This window comes from Neophocaena asiaeorientalis, unplaced genomic scaffold, assembly GCF_003031525.2.
Source record: "Neophocaena asiaeorientalis asiaeorientalis breed wild unplaced genomic scaffold, Neophocaena_asiaeorientalis_V1.1 scaffold546, whole genome shotgun sequence".
Classification (NCBI taxonomy): domain Eukaryota; kingdom Metazoa; phylum Chordata; class Mammalia; order Artiodactyla; family Phocoenidae; genus Neophocaena; species Neophocaena asiaeorientalis.
Genome location: NW_020175442.1, coordinates 1,818,470 through 1,837,108, shown reverse-complemented (window position 1 = coordinate 1,837,108; position 18,639 = coordinate 1,818,470). Strand labels below are relative to the sequence as shown.

Sequence of the window (18,639 nt, the reverse complement as noted above, 5' to 3'; positions counted from 1 at the left end):
GTTTTTTTTTTTTTTTTTTTTTTGCGGTACGCGGGCCTCTCACTGTTGCGGCCTCTCCCGTTGCAGAGCACAGGCTCTGGGCGCGCAAGCTCAGCGTCCATGGCTCACGGGCCCAGCCCCTCCGTGGCATGTGGGATCTTCCTGGACCGGGGCACGAACCCGTGTCCCTTGCATCGGCAGGCGGACTCTCAACCACTGCGCCACCAGGGAAGCCCTAAGCTTCTTTTTAAATATGTGGGAAGGAGAAATACCATGTGATAGAAATATGCATTCAACACATTCATCCTAATAAATACATTTCTCAATAATAGAAGTTATGAAAAGAGACCCTCCCTCTAAATGCATAGTCTAAAAGCACAAACTCTCAGGGAAATGACAGGGTATTTAGCAGAGAAACCTTTTAAGAAAGAAAAAATATACATACAGATAGATAACACATATATGTGAGAGCTGGTATATTCCTCAGAGACAGTTTTCAGGCAAAGTTTCTCATTGTGTTTGTTTTTGAGTTTAATTACAGGGTAATAGCATCACTTTCTTTTCTTTTCTTTTCTTTAATTTGAATGATTGCAGCCGCTTTGTAACTGATTTCCTTGCTTATCTCCTACCACCCTGATCCATCCTTCCCAGTTCTGCCTTCTCTGGTCATGTACCTCCCAGGTCTAAAGCCCTCCTTTGCCATTTCTCGAGTTTTGTCTTCTATCATTTTCCCCAACATGTGACCTATATTCTGACCACCCCAAAACATAGTTTCCCCTAACTGGCTGGGTTCTCTCTCAGATGTCCAAGCCATTGTCACACCATTCCTTTTAGCCAGAAAGCCCTACCCCCCAACCCTACACCATGACCATCTAGTCGAACAAAATGTGTTATTCAAGTCTCAGTTCTAGCATTGTCTACTTCTCCTTCAGAGGCCTTCATTTATACTCCAGGCAGGCAGGAGCTACTGCCATCCTGCTCTCATTTAGTACTGCGGGTGACCTGGTATTACCCTTGCTTGGTACATGGTTGTCCCTCCCACTAGACACCAAACTTCGTGAGGGCAGGGATCGTGCATTCATTCCTTACTTCCTAAGTTCCCAGCACAATGTTGGAAATCAACAAATATGTACTGAATTACAGTCCTTAATAGCATCAGCATTTTCCATCTACACACGTCATTATCTAATATTTCCCAAAATTAATGGTGCTTCTCAATTCCCTTGCTTAACCTGTCATCCTGGAAATGTCCATGTTTCTTATCTAAGTCTACCTTTTAAACCCCCAAGCTGGAAAAGATTAAATATTGAGAGCAGCTCCCTGATTTTTCTCCAAAGGCAGCCAAGAGCTAAGACCCAACACACTGTCCTGTTTTCATGGATAACACATGCAGGATAACACAAACACTCGGTGCTAGGTCTGAAATCAGGCATTATTAATACCCCCTCCTGTAGACCCGGCATGGCAGGCTCACAAGTGAGGATGTAAATTCACTTTGTCAAAGCAAACATTTCTCTTGGGGGACATGGGCTCAACCGCCAGGAGAGAGTAATTACTGTAGCCCACAGGAAGCGGGGGATGAGTTACTGCTGCTAGGCAATTAGTGTTGCTAGAAAAAAAAAATTGCTTTCATTTAAAATTCTCTGTAGACCATATGTATCATGGCTCGTGGGATAATTTATGTATCATTAGAAACTAAGGAACATGTATCACGCTAACAAATTGTCCTTTCCATCCACCACAGCTGATAGCTCCCAGAGAGCTTTAAGAAGTCACAATTTTGCTGTCCTTATTACAAAAGGTGGTGTGGAAATGTTCACGTGTACCCATTTATCTTCTCGTTCACTCCCTGGTTCTCTGGCAGAGACAGATGGCAAGAGAAACACTGGCCATCAGTTTCATCCTCTGGTTTGCAGCCTCATTTGCTGTAAATGAGCCTATGGTAGAATTGCTGTGAGTTGTATGGTTTTCCCTAACAACTTGAGTCTCTGTTTTGAGATTTGGTTCATCTTGAAATCTTCCCAGTGCTACTATGTTATTTTCTCCAATACACAGCATGCTGAACAATTCTACGGCTTCCCATTCAAAGATGGGTCCTTCGTTCTAAAAGCAAATGACTGCAAAGAACTTGGAGCGAGGGCTTGACTATCCAGTGGGTGGAGCAGGTCCCAAAGGACTTTGCTGAGCAAGGTGGAAGGTCATATGGCAACTAGGCAAACATGCTCGCGTTTAGAAGAACCACCCTAAGCTGATTCTCTGTCAAGGGAAAAACATGAAGTGGAAATTTGGAAAATGAGGCTCTTCATTGATGGGGGGTAGGGGGCAGGGTGGTGCACAGGGAAGGGGGTATAGGTGAGCAGCCCAGCTCCAACCTGCCAGCATGACATGGAAATGATATTGGCCAATATCACCAACTACAGTCGTTTAATCTGTGAAACAAAGATGTGAGATGAGAAAAGAAGCCCCACAGCCACTTGCGAGAATAGAAACTGAGAAAAATGGTGCACCCAAAAGTCTGTTAAAAAGTATTCCCACTCAGCTTCACTCTTTCCTTTTGTTACATTTCAATTGTTTTAAAGAAAATGTACAAGGCTGGAATCCTAGTCTTTTCCTAAAAGGCCATGCTTTAATCATTTTGTTAGTGGCTGAGTTACACAGTCCCATCATCAGAATTTGCTACATCACTTGTGAGGCTCTCTGTTAAAAAAATATTGAGAATTTCAAGACTCTGAGGGCAGAGCATTAAACCTTTTCAGATGCACAGGTCACACAGCCACGAAGCTGCCTTTTATCAGTACTGAGAGCTCGGAACCTCTCAATTAGAAAAAAAACAAGGAGGGGAGGCAGAGGTGTTCAGCACGAGCTCCAGCACCAGTTCCCAGGCTATCATTCACTGTCCTTCCTAAAGCGCCTAAGATCCAGATGCTGCGCTCGGGGTTTCGCCTGTGAGGTCCTCAATCATCCTGTCACACAAGAGCGACTTCGTGCATGTTCTACAGTTATGTGAAATTCTAGATCTTTGTCAGAGGAAGACTCTACGTCATTGGAATACCGTGGTCGAGATGTTCAAACTTCGAGTCAGGGGTAGCAAAACAAGATTTGCTCAAGTTACATGAAAATAAAGGTGAACCAGTGAGTAGTAAAATGGGGTCTAGTTATTCAACGTTATTGGAATAAGTGGCCAACACACATGAGTGATACAGATACCTGGAATCGTATCTCTAAGCATCACGGCTCTTTATATCGTCAGGAGCAATCCATGGCCAAGACCATAGTAGCAGGTCGGGAAACATACTTTCCCAATGACTCTAGGGTCCCTGAACCTCAATGATAGTGCTGGGCTATTTTTACAGGGAGGCCCTCGGGCACGATAGGGTGACTAGCTAGTAACCTCTAAATCAAGAGTCTGGATCACTGTGCTTTTCATAAACCTTAGATGCTAAGCCTAGGCCTCCTCGGGCAGGAGAGTGGGTCAGGCAACCCTCCCACGATTGTTATGATGTGAGCCTTCAGCAGGGGTTGGGGACGGTGACTGGAATCTCTTGAAGACCTTTTCCTAAATACCCTTTCTCACCTTTTCACATTTGCTACCTCAGATCAGCACCTGTACCTGACCTGTACTTCACACATTCTGACAAATTTGGTTGAGACAGTGGGCTCCTAGCTGAGGACAGAGGGTCTCACCCAAGGTGAAGGACTGGGGATTCGTGACACTTGTACACCTTGGGGAATTTTACCCTCTCATCAGGACTGACAGCTTTGCCCCTGAAGGCAGGGCATTTAGGCTGTTCATGTCCACAGGCTCCTGTACAACTGTGTGAACTTTAGACACTGAATTGATCACTGCCTCCAGGACAGGGCTGGATATGGGTGTCTACACACTCAGAGTCCTAACAAAGTCCACCAAAAGTGTGTGATGAGCTCACTTCAAAGCAAAGATCTTCCTGGCTGGCCCAGGTGATAGATTTGTACATTTGTAGACCGTGAAAGAAAAGCTTTTTGAAGATCTAACATTCACTGAGCACTTATAAGTCATGCCCTGCTCTACTCACTTTAAATTTGACTCATTTAATCCTTGCAAGCCCCACTTTACAGATGAGAAAACTGAGGCTGGTATGACCTGTCCAAGGAGACTTGAATAGTAGGAGGACAGGTACCCAGGCAGACTAAATGTCTTAACATCTTCACTCCTCCACGATCCCATGGAACCTACTTACAAACGTGGCAGAAAATCAAAAGAAAAGAATGGCTCAAGTTTCAATTCAGTGCCAGGCTTTGCATGAGTTACCTGACTTAAATGCCAATCCCACAGTTTAAGGTTTGTCATCATCACTTAGAAGCAGAAAGTAATTTGCCCACGGCCCCAAAGCTACAGGATAAACTGGGATTTTGACTCAAGTCTGTCTAGATGTCCTCCACGCTCATGATCTTTTCTACCACCCCAAGTCAACAGGCTTAAGGATGCTGCATCTGGCTTTCAGCAAGTCACTGCAAGCCAAGGAGGTACGTTCGAAAAGAACAGGAGATCCCATAATGAAACCAATAGGCAGAAAGAATGTGTCTCCTAACTTTCACAGTGAACTCTCCAAGTGGAGGCCTAGGGAAGGAGAGAAAGTGGATTGCCCCAGATGTGTCTATTAGCGGAGTTATGAGAAAACATTGTTCAATAAAATCCAAATAGATAATACAGTTGGCAAGGTGACAATTGTTTAAAATTATTAGAAAGAGAGAAAACAATGTTTCCACAGATACAGGGTAAACTTGAAAAAAGATTTTTCTTCCTGAAAGGGTTTTGTCCAGTTGGAGGGAAAAGAAAGAAAAGGAAACATGAAAGCCAATAAAAGAAAAATATAAGCATAGAAGACCGTCATTAATCTTCACTTCAAATGGTAGTCACAGCGGCATCACAGCGGCAGATTACATAAAAGGCATTAATAGCAATTCTATTCAGAGATAAACGATGTACTGGGGGTATACTCAGAGGTGAATAAGTGATCTAACTGCACACTGATTTTGGAGTCATGGGAATGACCCTAGAACCACGGGTTAAATGGTTCTTAATTTAAAAATTGAGGGCTTCCCTGGTGGCACAGTGGTTGAGTTGAGAGGCCCGCGTACCGCAAAAAAAAAAAAAAAAATTGAATATAATTCTTGACATTTTTGGTAAGTACTTTATAACTAAAATGATAATTTTAGCAAAGTGTTTTGTGTATAGACCTGAGTCACCCACCTACAGACTTTAATGGCCTTAACTGGAAGACTTTCCTGGCCTAGATTTGGTGTGGGCACATGAAGAAAGTATGGGGGCATGGAGAGAGGAGTGGGGCACCAGAGGGACTCTGGCAGGGGCTTGGTGGGGAGGAGGATAAAAAGAGGGAGAGCCCTGGGATGAGAGTCCTACTTAATTCAAACCCTACTCTTCACCAGTAAATTTAAAATAGGTGACCCCTAAAATAGCTCAGGTATGAACTAAATCTATGCATGAAGTGATCTTAATCTGAAGTCATTCTCATAAATATTTCTTGAATAACTAGCCCCTATATCTCCTTCACTGCTTTTAAGAAAGTGGGAAATCCCTTTTGGAGACCAGATAGCTGATAGAGATGTGATCCGAATTTTTCACTAAGTAGATGTTAAGAGACAATGCATTTTTAAAAAGTAGTAGGAGTTCCATATGTTATGATAAAAGTTAATTTAATTTATTTGGGAAAAAATACCATCTTCCTTGCTTGACAAGGGTAAATCCCCACCACGGTGGAGTTTGGTTGTTAAAATGAGTGACCACTGCTGTAGTATAATGTCCACATGTCATGTGTGTACAATCAACAATTAGCACAAGTTGTAACAAGGTGTCCAAATGACTGTTTCCAGTTTATCCCACTGACTTTGCCGATAGTTTCATATCATGCTGAGAAGACCACAGGAAAATAAGCCAAGAAATGTCCACCGCAAGAGGTCTTTTTGTTGATTTAAGTGTAATCTTTACAAGGCTTAACAGTTCTCCAGCTTTGAGTGCCTAAATCGTTACTGCAACCAATTTCAGTTTTGTGCAGACCATGAATTAACAAAATGTCTTCTAACCCAAGAATCACTTTTAAGACAAACCCGTATTTGATGATAAACTCATATCTTCAAATGCATGGCTTTAAATACCGTTGTTTTGCACGCTCTGAAATGTGATTTTTTTCCATCCCAACATTGTGATGTCATAAATTAAAAGACTAATACAGAATTTCACCGGCACTGCTCTATTACACCAATGCCCAGTAGTTGACTGTGGTCTACTCTTCATCATCCAAGTTTATAAAAAGGAAGTTTGAAACTTCAGTTCTATTCAGACAGCTCAGAGCCAGTCCTCTTTCCCACTCCGCAATCAGTATTTTTGGAAGTGCTGGTCCAAGCCATTTGGGGTCCCTCTTCATTGTCACTTGATACGGAGACCTGAACTCGATTATCTTCAGCAGGAGAATTTTAGTTAATAAGCATCAAGTGGTCATCGCTTCCATTCCTGTAATAGAAAGGAAGACAAGGAAAGAGAAAAGAGAACAATGGCTTGAAAATCTTTGAGACAGAACAGGAATACATACTCTATCATGTAGGCATACATAGGTTATTGACACGCTGAGTGTGACATTTAAGAGGAAGAAAACTTAAGAAGGACAATTTACATTATTGGGAGTTTGACTAGACGCTTTTGGTAATTTTGAGGAGCTGTCTACCCTCCATCTCCCTTTGACAAAGCTTCTCAATGGCTAGAACTGCAGATTTTCCTCCTTGTGGTAGAGGAGAAAGGTTAACTCTGCATCTGCTCAACCAAGCACATCTCTCCCAAGAACCAGATCACATTAGAACTAGAAGAGGTTGCAGAGGCTACCTGTTCCACTCTGATGACACTGGAGGAACCAAGAGGTTTAGGAAAGGTCAGGGGACACATTCAGTAATTGGCAGGGTTCAAAACGAAAACTCAGGTGTTCTGACCATCAGGCTAGGGGCTCAGTCAACTATTCAAGGGAGAATCAGTCTGTGGGAGATTGAATCTGTGGTGGTTGCTGGACTGCTTGGTTGAAAAAGAGCAACCCAGCCATACTCCAGAGTAGGTGGAGCTGTGATAGCTGGGTTGTGTGTCATGGGCACTGGAGAGGGGCCCAGACACCAAGTCTTATGATGCCCTTATTCCCCAGGTTCCCTCAGTGAGGTCTGTCTCCAATACGTACTCTCCATTCATAGCCTTCCTCAATTTTATTCCATTCTTAGGTTTCCGGCTGTTAAACACATCCAGGTGTATTTAATTTTTGGTGATTTCAAAGCCGTCACTTGTTCCAAGGCCCCAGTACAACCCATTTCCTTCATCAGGCCCTATGAACCTCATTGACTCTCTGCAGGGTCCATCCAGACCACCCTAGGTTCCAGGCTTTGATCTGATTATTCAGCTAAAACTGATCTAGCTGACTTCACCCATGACCACCTTCAGCCACTTCTGTTTTTGTTTTTGATATCCTCTTTTTTCAAAACTTTCAGCATCTTAGTTCTTCAGCTGATTTCCTTTGGTGGACTCTTCTGTTCCATTTAATCCTTTCATTCCTCACGATGGGCAGACCTGCCTCCGCACCAGGCACCCTCTCTACAACCCTTAGCATGTCTTAGGGAAGACTGTCTACTGACGTTGCTCTGTTCTTCTCACCGCTCAGGTCCGATCTTATCACTCAGTCTTCCAAGTTCACTCCTTAAATCTTTCACTCATCCCATATGGCTGCAAAGAAACCATTTAACAACCTCCCAGGGCTTTTTGTGAGGCCCAAAAATCAAACACCAAAACCTATCCATTACTTTCTAGAATTCACAACTACATTCTCAAATGCTTTTTTTTTTTTTCTTTACAGTTAACTACATATTAGAAAAGCAACTTTGAGAGACTTTCCTTATAATACAAGGTGCCTCCTAGGAGGCAGCTGCCTATAAAGAAAAGTAATTTCCCTTTATCCTTGCTTCCATGGCAACACTTCAATGCTCTGAGAGGATAAACTGTGATTGTAAAAAACTTAACTCTTCTCAGAAGACCTCATTTCATATTTACCAGACATTCTTTGGAAATGCTCCAACATACCATTTCAAATCCCAAGTTGCAGTATGAATTGATTAACGGAAAATACATCCTGCGATTTTAAGTAGCAATTATGTTCTCCCATCTTCCTTCAGGAATCTGGTTTAGAGAATCCTTCTCGAAACACATGAGTAGGGGGTACTTGCAGTTAACAACCCCTACTCCTGACTTCAGATGAAAACAAACATGGGCATAATTAAGAAAATTATCCTCATCTGACCCCCTTTCTAGCCCCCAAGCCACTATGTGGAGGCTTTGCCACTGAGGTCCAGACTATTTTTGCACGTGCACTGATGAATGGCGAGCAAACAGCAGGTGATCAGCTGATTTGTGTTTGCAGCCAAGGACACGTATGGCTTCCTCTCAAGCGGGTTTCCTGCTCTGCTCAAGGAAGGTTATTTGTACTACAGATTGCGAAAAGGGGAAAACACCTTTGACGTTCCCAGAACTCCATCTCTAAAAAGAAGGGCTTTGACCTCTTCCTTTGGCCAGCTCAGTCTCTCGACTTCAGGGACATAGCTCATGCCTTCTCAAAACACTCTCATAATATTCCCAAGAGATTTCAACCATGTCATGTACCTTTCTACCTTGTTCTATAAGAAACAATTCATTTCTAAAGTCAATTACAGTGGGAGGAAAGCAAGGAGGGATGCATTATTTCCTCCAGTCAGCTGATTCCTGAGTGTAGCATTTGACCTGGGAGGACCCTTTGTTAAGGCAGCAGGGCGTCTCATCCCGGGAGCACAGAGACCCGACTGAACACAGTACTGACCTCCTCAGACAGCAGATGCAGGACAGGAAGGCTGATGACTCTTTCTGACACTTCTCTTTGCTACCACACTCCTTCAGGAATTCCTGAAGATCCGTGACAGGAAACCCATTCTGTTGGTATTTCTTTAAAAAGTACACAGTGTTGTTACCTTAGTTACACTGAGAGAAATTGCTTCTTGTCAACAAACCAAATCCATCTCTGCTAAAATAAAACTCTCCCACGTTGCTAGCACAGATCCAAGAACTGACATTAACAATGATCAATCATCAATCAATCTATCAGTCCCTTGAAAGCCAAGCCAGGGTCACCATGGCTTGAACAGAGAGCCATCCAGAGGAAAACTCCAGAAATCAAGCCATGGTGGGGCAGGGGAGAGGTGTGTTAATTAAAGGAGTGAAGGAAATAGAAGTCTAAAGCTTTCATGTTAATTTCAAGACCAGGTAAGACCTCCTCTTCCCCACACTGCCCATAGAGTCTGGCTGGGAAGTAATCCCTATTTCCTCTACTTTTGTAGAAGTTGGTCACTTAGTGAGGTAGAAGGCAGTAGGTCCCTCCAAGCAGACATAAAGACCCTGAGAGACCCCTCCCCTCACACTTAGTGAGGTCATCCACCAGGTCACCGAGGCTTGGCGCACTCACGGGGACACGGCCGCGTCAAGGACAGGCTCCCATGGTGAGCAGGGCACTGCTCATCTCCCCATGGCCAGCCCCGCTGTGGAGCCAACCACCCATTCCCACAGGAACACGCATCTCCTTGCGCACAAAGTGCTCAGAAGTATTTTCAATGGACTGGCTTCTTCTGAGATAGTCTGAGAAGGGTTCAAGAAGAGGACAACACCCCAAGACATGGGACCCCCGGTTGCTCAGATGCTGGCCCCGAAACAGGATTTTCTGAGCATGACCATCTGCTGCGGAGACACCACTGCCCCCGAGGCAGCAGAGCTTCCTTTGTGCTACACATAAGTTAAATGGACCTAATCTGAAAGGACACACAACCCACCAGGTGGCTTAGGAAGGCAGGAGGCTAAACAGCCACAAAAGCCTTGGCTTTTAAAATGTAAAGGAAACCTGCACCACACGAGCGGCATCCAGTGTATGAGGTATGCCAATATCTGGACATTTGTCAGGATGACGGTCACCCCTTATCACTGAAACTTACTACTCAAAGTCTAAGTTCCGGGACAGGCAGGTACACCTGTCAGTGCCAAGACCAACAGCCCAACTACTTGATTTACCAAACTCAGCCCGTCTTTACCCATTTCCTTTCTCTTTCCCACCACACCTCCAAACCAATCCACTGGGCACCAGGGACAATGTCCTAAATGCATATTTAAATTAACCTCCAGCATCTAAAAAGTTTCTTTTCTACAAAATCTCAAAATCTAAGTAAAACTACAGTATTTTAAGTAAGTAAAATATTATAGTATTTTCCCATGTTCTGATCTATACAGAATTTGCAATCGTTTTTTGGCAGGAAATAATAACTGCTTACCTTAATGGTGTCATAAGAATCTGTAATAATTGCAATGAAAAGGCTGAGAATCATATATATGAAAAGACTGATGAAGGAATATAAATACAGGCGACTGAACAGCCACACCAAAAGGCTCTTCTGCTGGATGTGAGCAAAGGTCGCATACATGTCATCACCGTTGACCAGAGAAAACAAACACTCAGCAACTGTGTTCAGATTTTCAAACTGTGCAGGGGAGACCAAAAGTAGCTTTTGAGACATATTAGCCAAAGAAGCAGAGAAGTATCTAGTTAGCTGGTTTTGTTAAAGATGTTGCTGCCATTGTTATTAACATTCACTTTAGGGAATCTGGAATACCACGCGTAGGAAAGCGTTACTCAAAACTTTCCTCCACACTCACAAAGATCATCTCTTGACACTTCCCTCAGTTTTCTTCCTTTGCACGTTTTATATATTTGTGGTCATATCATCTAACAATTCTGGATCCAGATTCTTCTTTCTTTTCTATTTAACATAGTCTTATGTTATTCATACTTAGCATTTGTTAGATAATGGAACCACTCCTTGGAAATGTCAAATTTAACGATTTCCCTGTTGACATGCCAATCATGTTTGCTATTATAAAGAACAATGCAATGCACGATTCTTAGCATAATGTTTTTTTCCTATTACTGGGTCTAAGCAATTAACTTTTTCTTTTTTTTTTTGGTTGTGTTGGGTCTTCGTTGATGCATACAGGCTTTCTCTAGTTGCAGGCTTTCCCGAATCAGCTGCTCCTTTAACCCTGTCCTGTCTGAGCGAAGACCAGATGCCCTCAGGTGAACTACATGCAGAGGCAGGGTCAAATCCAAAGCTGAACCCCGAGAGCTGTGCGAACATAGAAGAGAAAGGGAAATCTCTCCCAGCAGCCTCAGGAGCAGCGGATTAAATCTCCACAATCAACTTGATGTACCCTGCATCTGTGGAATACCTGAATAGACAACGAATCATCCCAAACTGAGGAGGTGGACTTTGGGGGCAATGATATATATATATTTCCCATTTTCTCTTTTTGTGAGTGTGTATGTGTTTGCTTCTGTGTGTGATTTTGTCTGTATAGCTTTAGTTTTACCATTTGTCCTAGGGTTCTGTTTGTCCATTTGTTTTTTTTTTTCTTTCTTTTATTACTTAAAAAATTTTTTTTCTTAATAATTATTTTTTATATTTTATTTTAATTACTTTATTTTATTTTATCTTCGTTCTTTCTTTTTCCTCTTTTTGTGAGTATGTATGTGTATGCTTCTGTGTGAGATTTTCTTCATATAGCTTTGCTTTCACCGTTTCTTCTAGTTTCCTGTATGTCCGTTTGTTTTGTTTTGTTTTTACTTAAAAAATTTTTTTTCTTAATAATTATTTTTTATATTTTATTTTAATTACTTTATTTTATTTTATCTTCGTTCTTTCTTTCTTTTTTTCCTCCCTTTTATTCTGAGCCATGTGGAGGACAGGCTCTTGGTGCTCCAGCCAGGCATCAAGGCTGTGCCACTGAGGTGGGAGAGCCAAGTTCAGGACACTGGTCCACAAGAGACCTCCCAGCTCCACGTAATATCAAATGGCAAAAATCTCCCAGAGATCTCCATCTCAACGCCAAGACCCAGCTCCACTCAACGATCAGCAAGCTACAGTGCTGGACACGCTATGCCAAACAACTAGCGAGACAGGAACATAGCCCCACCCATTAGCAGAGAGGCTGCCTAAAATCATAATAAGGCCACAGACACCCCAAAACACACCACCAGACGTGGACCTGCCCAGTAGAAAGACAAGATCCAGCCTCATCCACCAGAACACAGGTACTAGTCCCCTCCACCAGGAAGCCTACACAACCCACTGAACCAACCTTAGCCATTGGGGACAGACACCAAAAACAACGGGGACTGCAAACCTGCAGCCTGCGAAAAGGAGACGCCTAACACAGCAAGATAAGCAAAATGAGAAGACAGAGAAACACAGAGCAGATGAAGGAGCAAGATAAAAACCCACCAGACCTAACAAATGAAGAGGAAATAGGCAGTCTACCTGAAAAAGAATTCAGAGTAATGATAGTAAAGATGATCCAAAATCTTGGAAATAGAATGGAGAAAATACAAGAAACGTTTAACAAGGACCTAGAAGAATAGAGAGCAAACAAACAGGGATGAACAATACAATAAATGAAATTAAAAATTCTCTAGAAGGGATCAATAGCAGAATAACTGAGGCAGAAGTGCTGGAGTAGCAATTCTCATATCAGACAAAATAGACTTTAAAACAAAGACTATTACAAGAGACAAAGAAGGACACTACATAGTGATCAAGGGATCAATCCAACAAGAAGATATAACAATGGTAAATATTTAGGCACCCAACATAAGAGCAACTCAATACATAAGGCAAATACTGACAGCCATAAAAGGGGAAATCAACAGTAACACAATCATAGTAGGGGACTTTAACACCCCATTTTCACCAATGGACAGATCATCCAAGATGAAAATAATAAGGAAACACAAGCTTTAAATGATACATTAAACAGGATGGACTTAATTGATATTTATAGGACATTTCATCAAAAACAACAGAATACACATTCTTCTCAAGTGCTCATGGAACATTCTCCAGGATAGATCATACCTTGGGTCACAAATCAAGCCTTAGTAAATTTAAGAAAATTGAAATCGTATCAAGTATCTTTTCTGACCACAACACTACGAGACTAGATATCAATTACAGGAAAAAGTCTGTAAAAAACAAAAACACATGGAGGCCAAAAAACACACTACTTAATAACCAAGAGTTCACTGAAGAAATCAAAGAGGAAATCAAAAAATACCTAGAAACATATGACAATGAGAACACGATGACCCAAAACCTATGGGATGCAGCAAAAGCAGTTTTCAGAGGGAAATTTATAGCGATACAATCCCACCTTAAGAAACAAGAAACATCACAAATAAACAACCTAACCTTACACCTAAAGCAATTAGAGAAAGAAGAACAAAAATGCCTCAAGGTTAGCGGAAGGAAAGAAATCATAAAGATCAGATCAGAAATAAATGAAAAAGAAATGAAGGAAACGATAGCAAAGGTCAATAAAACTAAAAGCTGGTTCTTTGAGAGGATAAACAAAATTGTTAAACCATTAGCCAGACTCATCAATAAAAAAAGGGAGAAGACTCAAATCAAGAGAATTAGAAATGAAAAAGGAGAAGTAACAACTGACACAGCAGAAATACAAAGGATCATCAGAGATCACTACAAGCAACTGTGTGCCAATAAAATGGACAACCTGAAAGAAATGGACACATTTTTAGAAATGCACAACCTTCCAAGACTGTAGACTATATTACAAAGCAACAGTAATCAAGACAGTATGGTAGTGGCACAAAAACAGAAAGATAGATCAATGGAACAGCATAGAAAGCCCAGAGATAAACCCACACACATATGGTCACCTTATCTTTGATAAAGGAGGCAGGAATGTACGGTGGAGAAAGGACAGCCTCTTCAATAAGTGGTGCTGGGAAAACTGGACAGGTACATGTAAAAGTATGAGATTAGATCACTCCCTAACACCATACACAAAAATAAGCTCAAAATGGATTAAAGACCTAAATGTAAGGCCAGAAACTATCAAACTCTTAGAGGAAAACATAGGCAGAACACTCTATGACATAAATCACAGCAAGATCCTCTTTGACCCACCTACTAGAGAAATGGAAATAAAAACAAAAATAAACAAATGGGACCTAATGAAACTGAAAAGTTTTTGCAAAGCAAAGGAAACCGTAAATAAGACGAAAAGACAGCCCACAGAATGTGAGAAAATATTTGCAATGAAGCAACTGACAAAGGATTAACCTCCAAAAATTACAAGCAGCTCATGCAGCTCAACATTGAAAAAGCAAACAACCGAATCCAATAATGGGCAGAAGACCTAAACAGACATTTCTCATAAGAAGATATACAGATTGCCAACGGACACATGAAAGAATTCTCAACATCATGAATCTTTAGAGAAATGCAAATCAAAACTACACTGAGATATCATCTCACACCGTTCAGAACGGCCATCATCAAATAATCTACAAACAATAAATGCTGGAGAGGGTGTGGAGAAAAGGGAACCCTCTTACACTGTTGGGGGAATGTAAATTGATACAGCCACTATGGAGAACAGTATGGAGGTTCCTTAAAAGACTACAAATAGAACTACCATACGACCCAGCAATCCCACTACTGGGCATATACCCTGAGAAAACCATAATTCAAAGAGTCATGTACCAAAATGTTCATTGCAGCTCTATTTACAATAGCCAGGACATGGAAGCAACCTAAGTGTCCATCAACAGATGAATGGATAAAGAAGATGTGGCACATATATACAATGGAATATTACTCAGCCATAAAAAGGAACGAAACTGAGTTATTTGTAGTGAGGTGGATGGACCTAGAGTCTGTCATACAGAATGAAGTAAGTCAGAAAGAGAAAACCTAATACCATATGCTAACACATATATATGGAATCTAAAACAAAAACAAAAATGTCATGAAGAACCTAGGGGCAAGATGGGAATAAAGACACAGACCTACTAGAGAATGGACTTGAGGGTACGGGGAGGGGGAAGGGTAAGATGGGACAATGTGAGAGAGTGGCATGGACATATATACGCTACCAAACGTAAAATAGATAGCTTGTGGGAAGCAGCCGCATAGCACAGGGAGATCAGCTGGGTGCTTTGTGACCACCTAGAGGGGTGGGATAGGGAGGGTGAGAGGGAGGGTGACGCAAGAGGGAAGAGAAAAGGGGATATATGTATATGTATAACTGATTCACTTTGTTATAAAGGAGAAACTAACACACCATTGTAAAGCACTTATACGGTAATAAAGATGTTAAAAAAATAAAAAATAAAAATAAATTCCAGAACAACAACAACAAAAAGACAAGGGACAGTATCTAATCTGGGTTTCTAAATGGTAACCACGGCTTGTGAAGATCTCCTAGAATGAGAACAGCACAGGGCCTGGACGCCAGTGAGAGTGAGTGCAGGGGCCCAGGACTGCAAGGAATCCACAGGAAACTGAGGAGGAAACTGGAGAGAAAGTAAGTCCAGAAGGGGGCGGGGGAGGGATCTCTGCTGGACTCAGTTCTAGAAGAGGCGAGTTTGAGGGGCCAGGTAGAAGCGGTGACATGAGGTAGTTAGCTGGAGGCTGACTGAACACGTGACAGCCCTGAAAGGCAGAGCTGAGCAGGGGCCGGTGTGGAATGTCCCCGGAATCCCTCAGCCCCCATCTGGCTTACGTGGTTGACAAATGACTGCCACATCGACTAAAAGCAAACAGCAGGTGCTTAATGAATGAACATCTCTGGGGTCAGAGGGTTAAATATTAGATGAATGCGAAAAACTTCTATGTAAAGAATGATAATGACTTAATAGGCAAAAGGCAATATAGTTTTCAGAAACGCAGATGCAACAAGTTACTGTAGAGTTGTGAACCAATTCTGTCCTTAGTGGTGGGGGCCTATACATCCATCAGGTCAGTAAGTGTGGCTTTGGGGGCAGCCAAGTCCCTCATGAATGTCTCTGGGACATTTCCAGTTGGCAGTCGTGCTACTAGTTCACATGCAACACAATAAAACCTCCTACCACCTGAACCCAGAAAACGTGCTGTCCTTCCAAATTTCCCTATTTCTGTCAGTGATTCCAGTCTCCTACCAAAGAAAAATTACTCCAAAATAATCAAGTGCTTAAAACTGTGTGTCGCTTATATGTGGAATCTAGAATATGACACAAAGGAACCTATCTACAAAGCAGACTCATGGACATAGAGAAAAGACTTGTGGTTGCCAAGGGGGAGGGATGGAGTAGGGGGTTTGGGTTAGCAGATGTAAGCTACTATATAGAGAATGGATAAACAAAAAGGTCCTACTATATAGCACAGAGAACTATATTCATTATGCTGTGATAAACCATAGTGGAAAAGAATATTGAAAAAAGAATGTATATATATGTATAACTGAATCACTTTGCTGTACAGCAGAGATTAACACAATATTGCAAATCAACTATATTTCAATTTAAAAAACACAAAACTGTGTGTTGAATCCATTTTTCTTTGCTGCTCTACAATCCAAAAAGCTCTGTCTATTCCTATGATGCTTCTCTGACCCACTCTTTCTACTCCATAAAAAAAAAAAAAAACAAAAAGGGACTTCCCTGGTGGCACAGTGGTTAAGAATCCGCCTGCTAACGCAGGGGACACGGGTTCAAGCCTTGGTCCGAGAAGATCCCAAATGCCGCGGAACAACCAAGCCCGTGTGCCACAACTACTGAGCCTGCGCTCTAGAGCCCATGAGCCACAACTACTGAAGCCCGTGTGCCTAGAGCCCGTGCTCTGCAACAAGAGAAGCCACCGCAATGAGAAGCCTGTGCACTGCAATGAAGAGTAGCCACCGCTGGCATGGACTTATACACACTACCAAATGTAAAACAGATAGCTAGTGGGAAGCAGCCGCATAGCACAGGGAGATCAGCTCGGTGCTTTGTGACCATCTAGAGGGGTGGGATGGTGAGAGTGGAAAGGAGACACAAGAGGGAGCAGATATGGGGATATATGTATATGTATAGCTGATTCACTTTGTTATAAAGCAGAAACTAACACACCATTGTAAAGCAATTATACTCCAATAAAGATGTTAAAAAAAGAGTAGCCCTCGCTCGCCGCAACTAGAGAAAGCCTGCACACAGCAATGAAGATCCAACACAGCCAAAACTAAATAAATAAATGAATTTATAAAACAAAATACTGTACGTTGAATCCATTTATCTTCCCTGCTCTACAATCTAATAAGGTCTGTCCGTTCCTATGATGTTTCTCTGACCCACTCTTTCTACTCCACTCTGATGTCAACACTTACATACTTATTACAGAAACCTCCAAGGAAGCCTTCTTTACTTCAGCCTCTTCAGCTTCCAGTCCAAGCTGCAGTAAAATCTAAACTTCAGAGAATATAGCCTTCAAGGTCATGTCTCTTGCTTAACAATATTCAAAGTGCGGAGGCAAAGCAGAAATCCAAACCAAGAAGTTTGGAGTAAGGTTCCTCCTTTGTGTGGCCTCATTCCATCCCTTCATGGCAGTATTAACATCCTGTGTGTGCCCCCCTTCTCTCACAACACCCAGACATCTTCTCTGTCTTTAAATCATGGGATTTATTCTCTTCATCTGGTATGTTCGTTGTTGTCTGTGTCCGATGAAGCCAACGTTGAAGGGCCATTTCAAAGTCTGCATCAAGACAGACTGCCCTGGCAGCTCTAGTCTGCTCTCTGTGTCAGTAAGAACCACAGAGGAAACTACTGGTTGGTCTTCTGTTTGTTCTCTACACGCTTCTCTGTACCCCAACCAACAAGCAAACACCAGGTCCTACCCTCCCTACTCCATGGCTGGATGCATGCGGTAAAGTCTGTAACCAAGGGAGAGTACATAAATGTACCCCAAACAAGAATCATGCCCGTGGTCTTGCATCAGCAGCAACTCTGAACAGCAGTACTAAAGTCGCTCTCTACAGAGCTCTGGAGGGAACATCCATCTGAGCAAATCACTTATTAATATGCAGATAATTTACCAGTAAGACAGCCAGTTCCCAGACTAAATAGTTTCCATCCCCACCACTAGCCTTAAGACAATGAAAGTCAAGTTGGTTTCTATGGACGTCAATTACAACTCTGACAGCACCATTAATAATTCATATTTCTCAGAGTTTCTTTTGGAATCTGGCCAATTCCTTTCTGTAGTGTCAAGAACCCCTACAAGTCTGTGTTTCGGGTTCCAGAATTGCAAGTTGGTGGGCACAAAGCAAATTCATCCCTTAGTTTCCTGTGTAGTTACTTAGAATCAGTCTAGATACAAAATCCATCTCAGCATTAACGTTATTCACCTCCCTCTTCTCTGGGCATGGGAGATTTATTTTAACCCACCAAAAAGTTAAACAGAGACCCAGTAAGGTAAGTAATTGGAACATACTCTTATCATTTCGTCCCACAAGAAGTGGCTGTGAGCCAGTTCCAGTGGCCAAAATCCATAATAGAAATCAGCTTTTAGAATACCCAAGGTAAACTAAAAATAGAGTTACCATATGATCCAGCAATCCCACTACTGGGCATATATCCCGAGAAAACTCTAATTTGAAAAGACACATGCACTCCAATGTTCATAGCAGCTCTATTTACAATAGCCAGGACATGTAAGCAACCTAAGTGCCATCAACAGATGAATGGATAAAGAAGATGTGGT

The 18,639-nt window shown here is 42.1% G+C and overlaps 1 protein-coding gene across 3 annotated transcripts in view; it reads right to left on the bottom strand.

The window, feature by feature from the left end:
* Window positions 1-5,654: 5,654 nt before the first annotated feature.
* Window positions 5,655-18,639, bottom strand: part of MCOLN2 (mucolipin TRP cation channel 2) — a 58,866-nt gene continuing 45,881 nt past the window's right edge. For all 3 annotated transcript variants that reach the window (XM_024767864.1, XM_024767865.1, XM_024767866.1), the window contains exons 12-14: window positions 10,345-10,551; window positions 8,853-8,974; window positions 5,655-6,487 (exon numbers count right to left, since the gene is read on the bottom strand). In XM_024767864.1, the coding sequence (XP_024623632.1) occupies window positions 6,451-6,487; window positions 8,853-8,974; window positions 10,345-10,551 (366 nt within the window). In that variant the 3' untranslated portion in view covers window positions 5,655-6,450. The remainder of the gene's footprint in view (window positions 6,488-8,852; window positions 8,975-10,344; window positions 10,552-18,639) is intronic.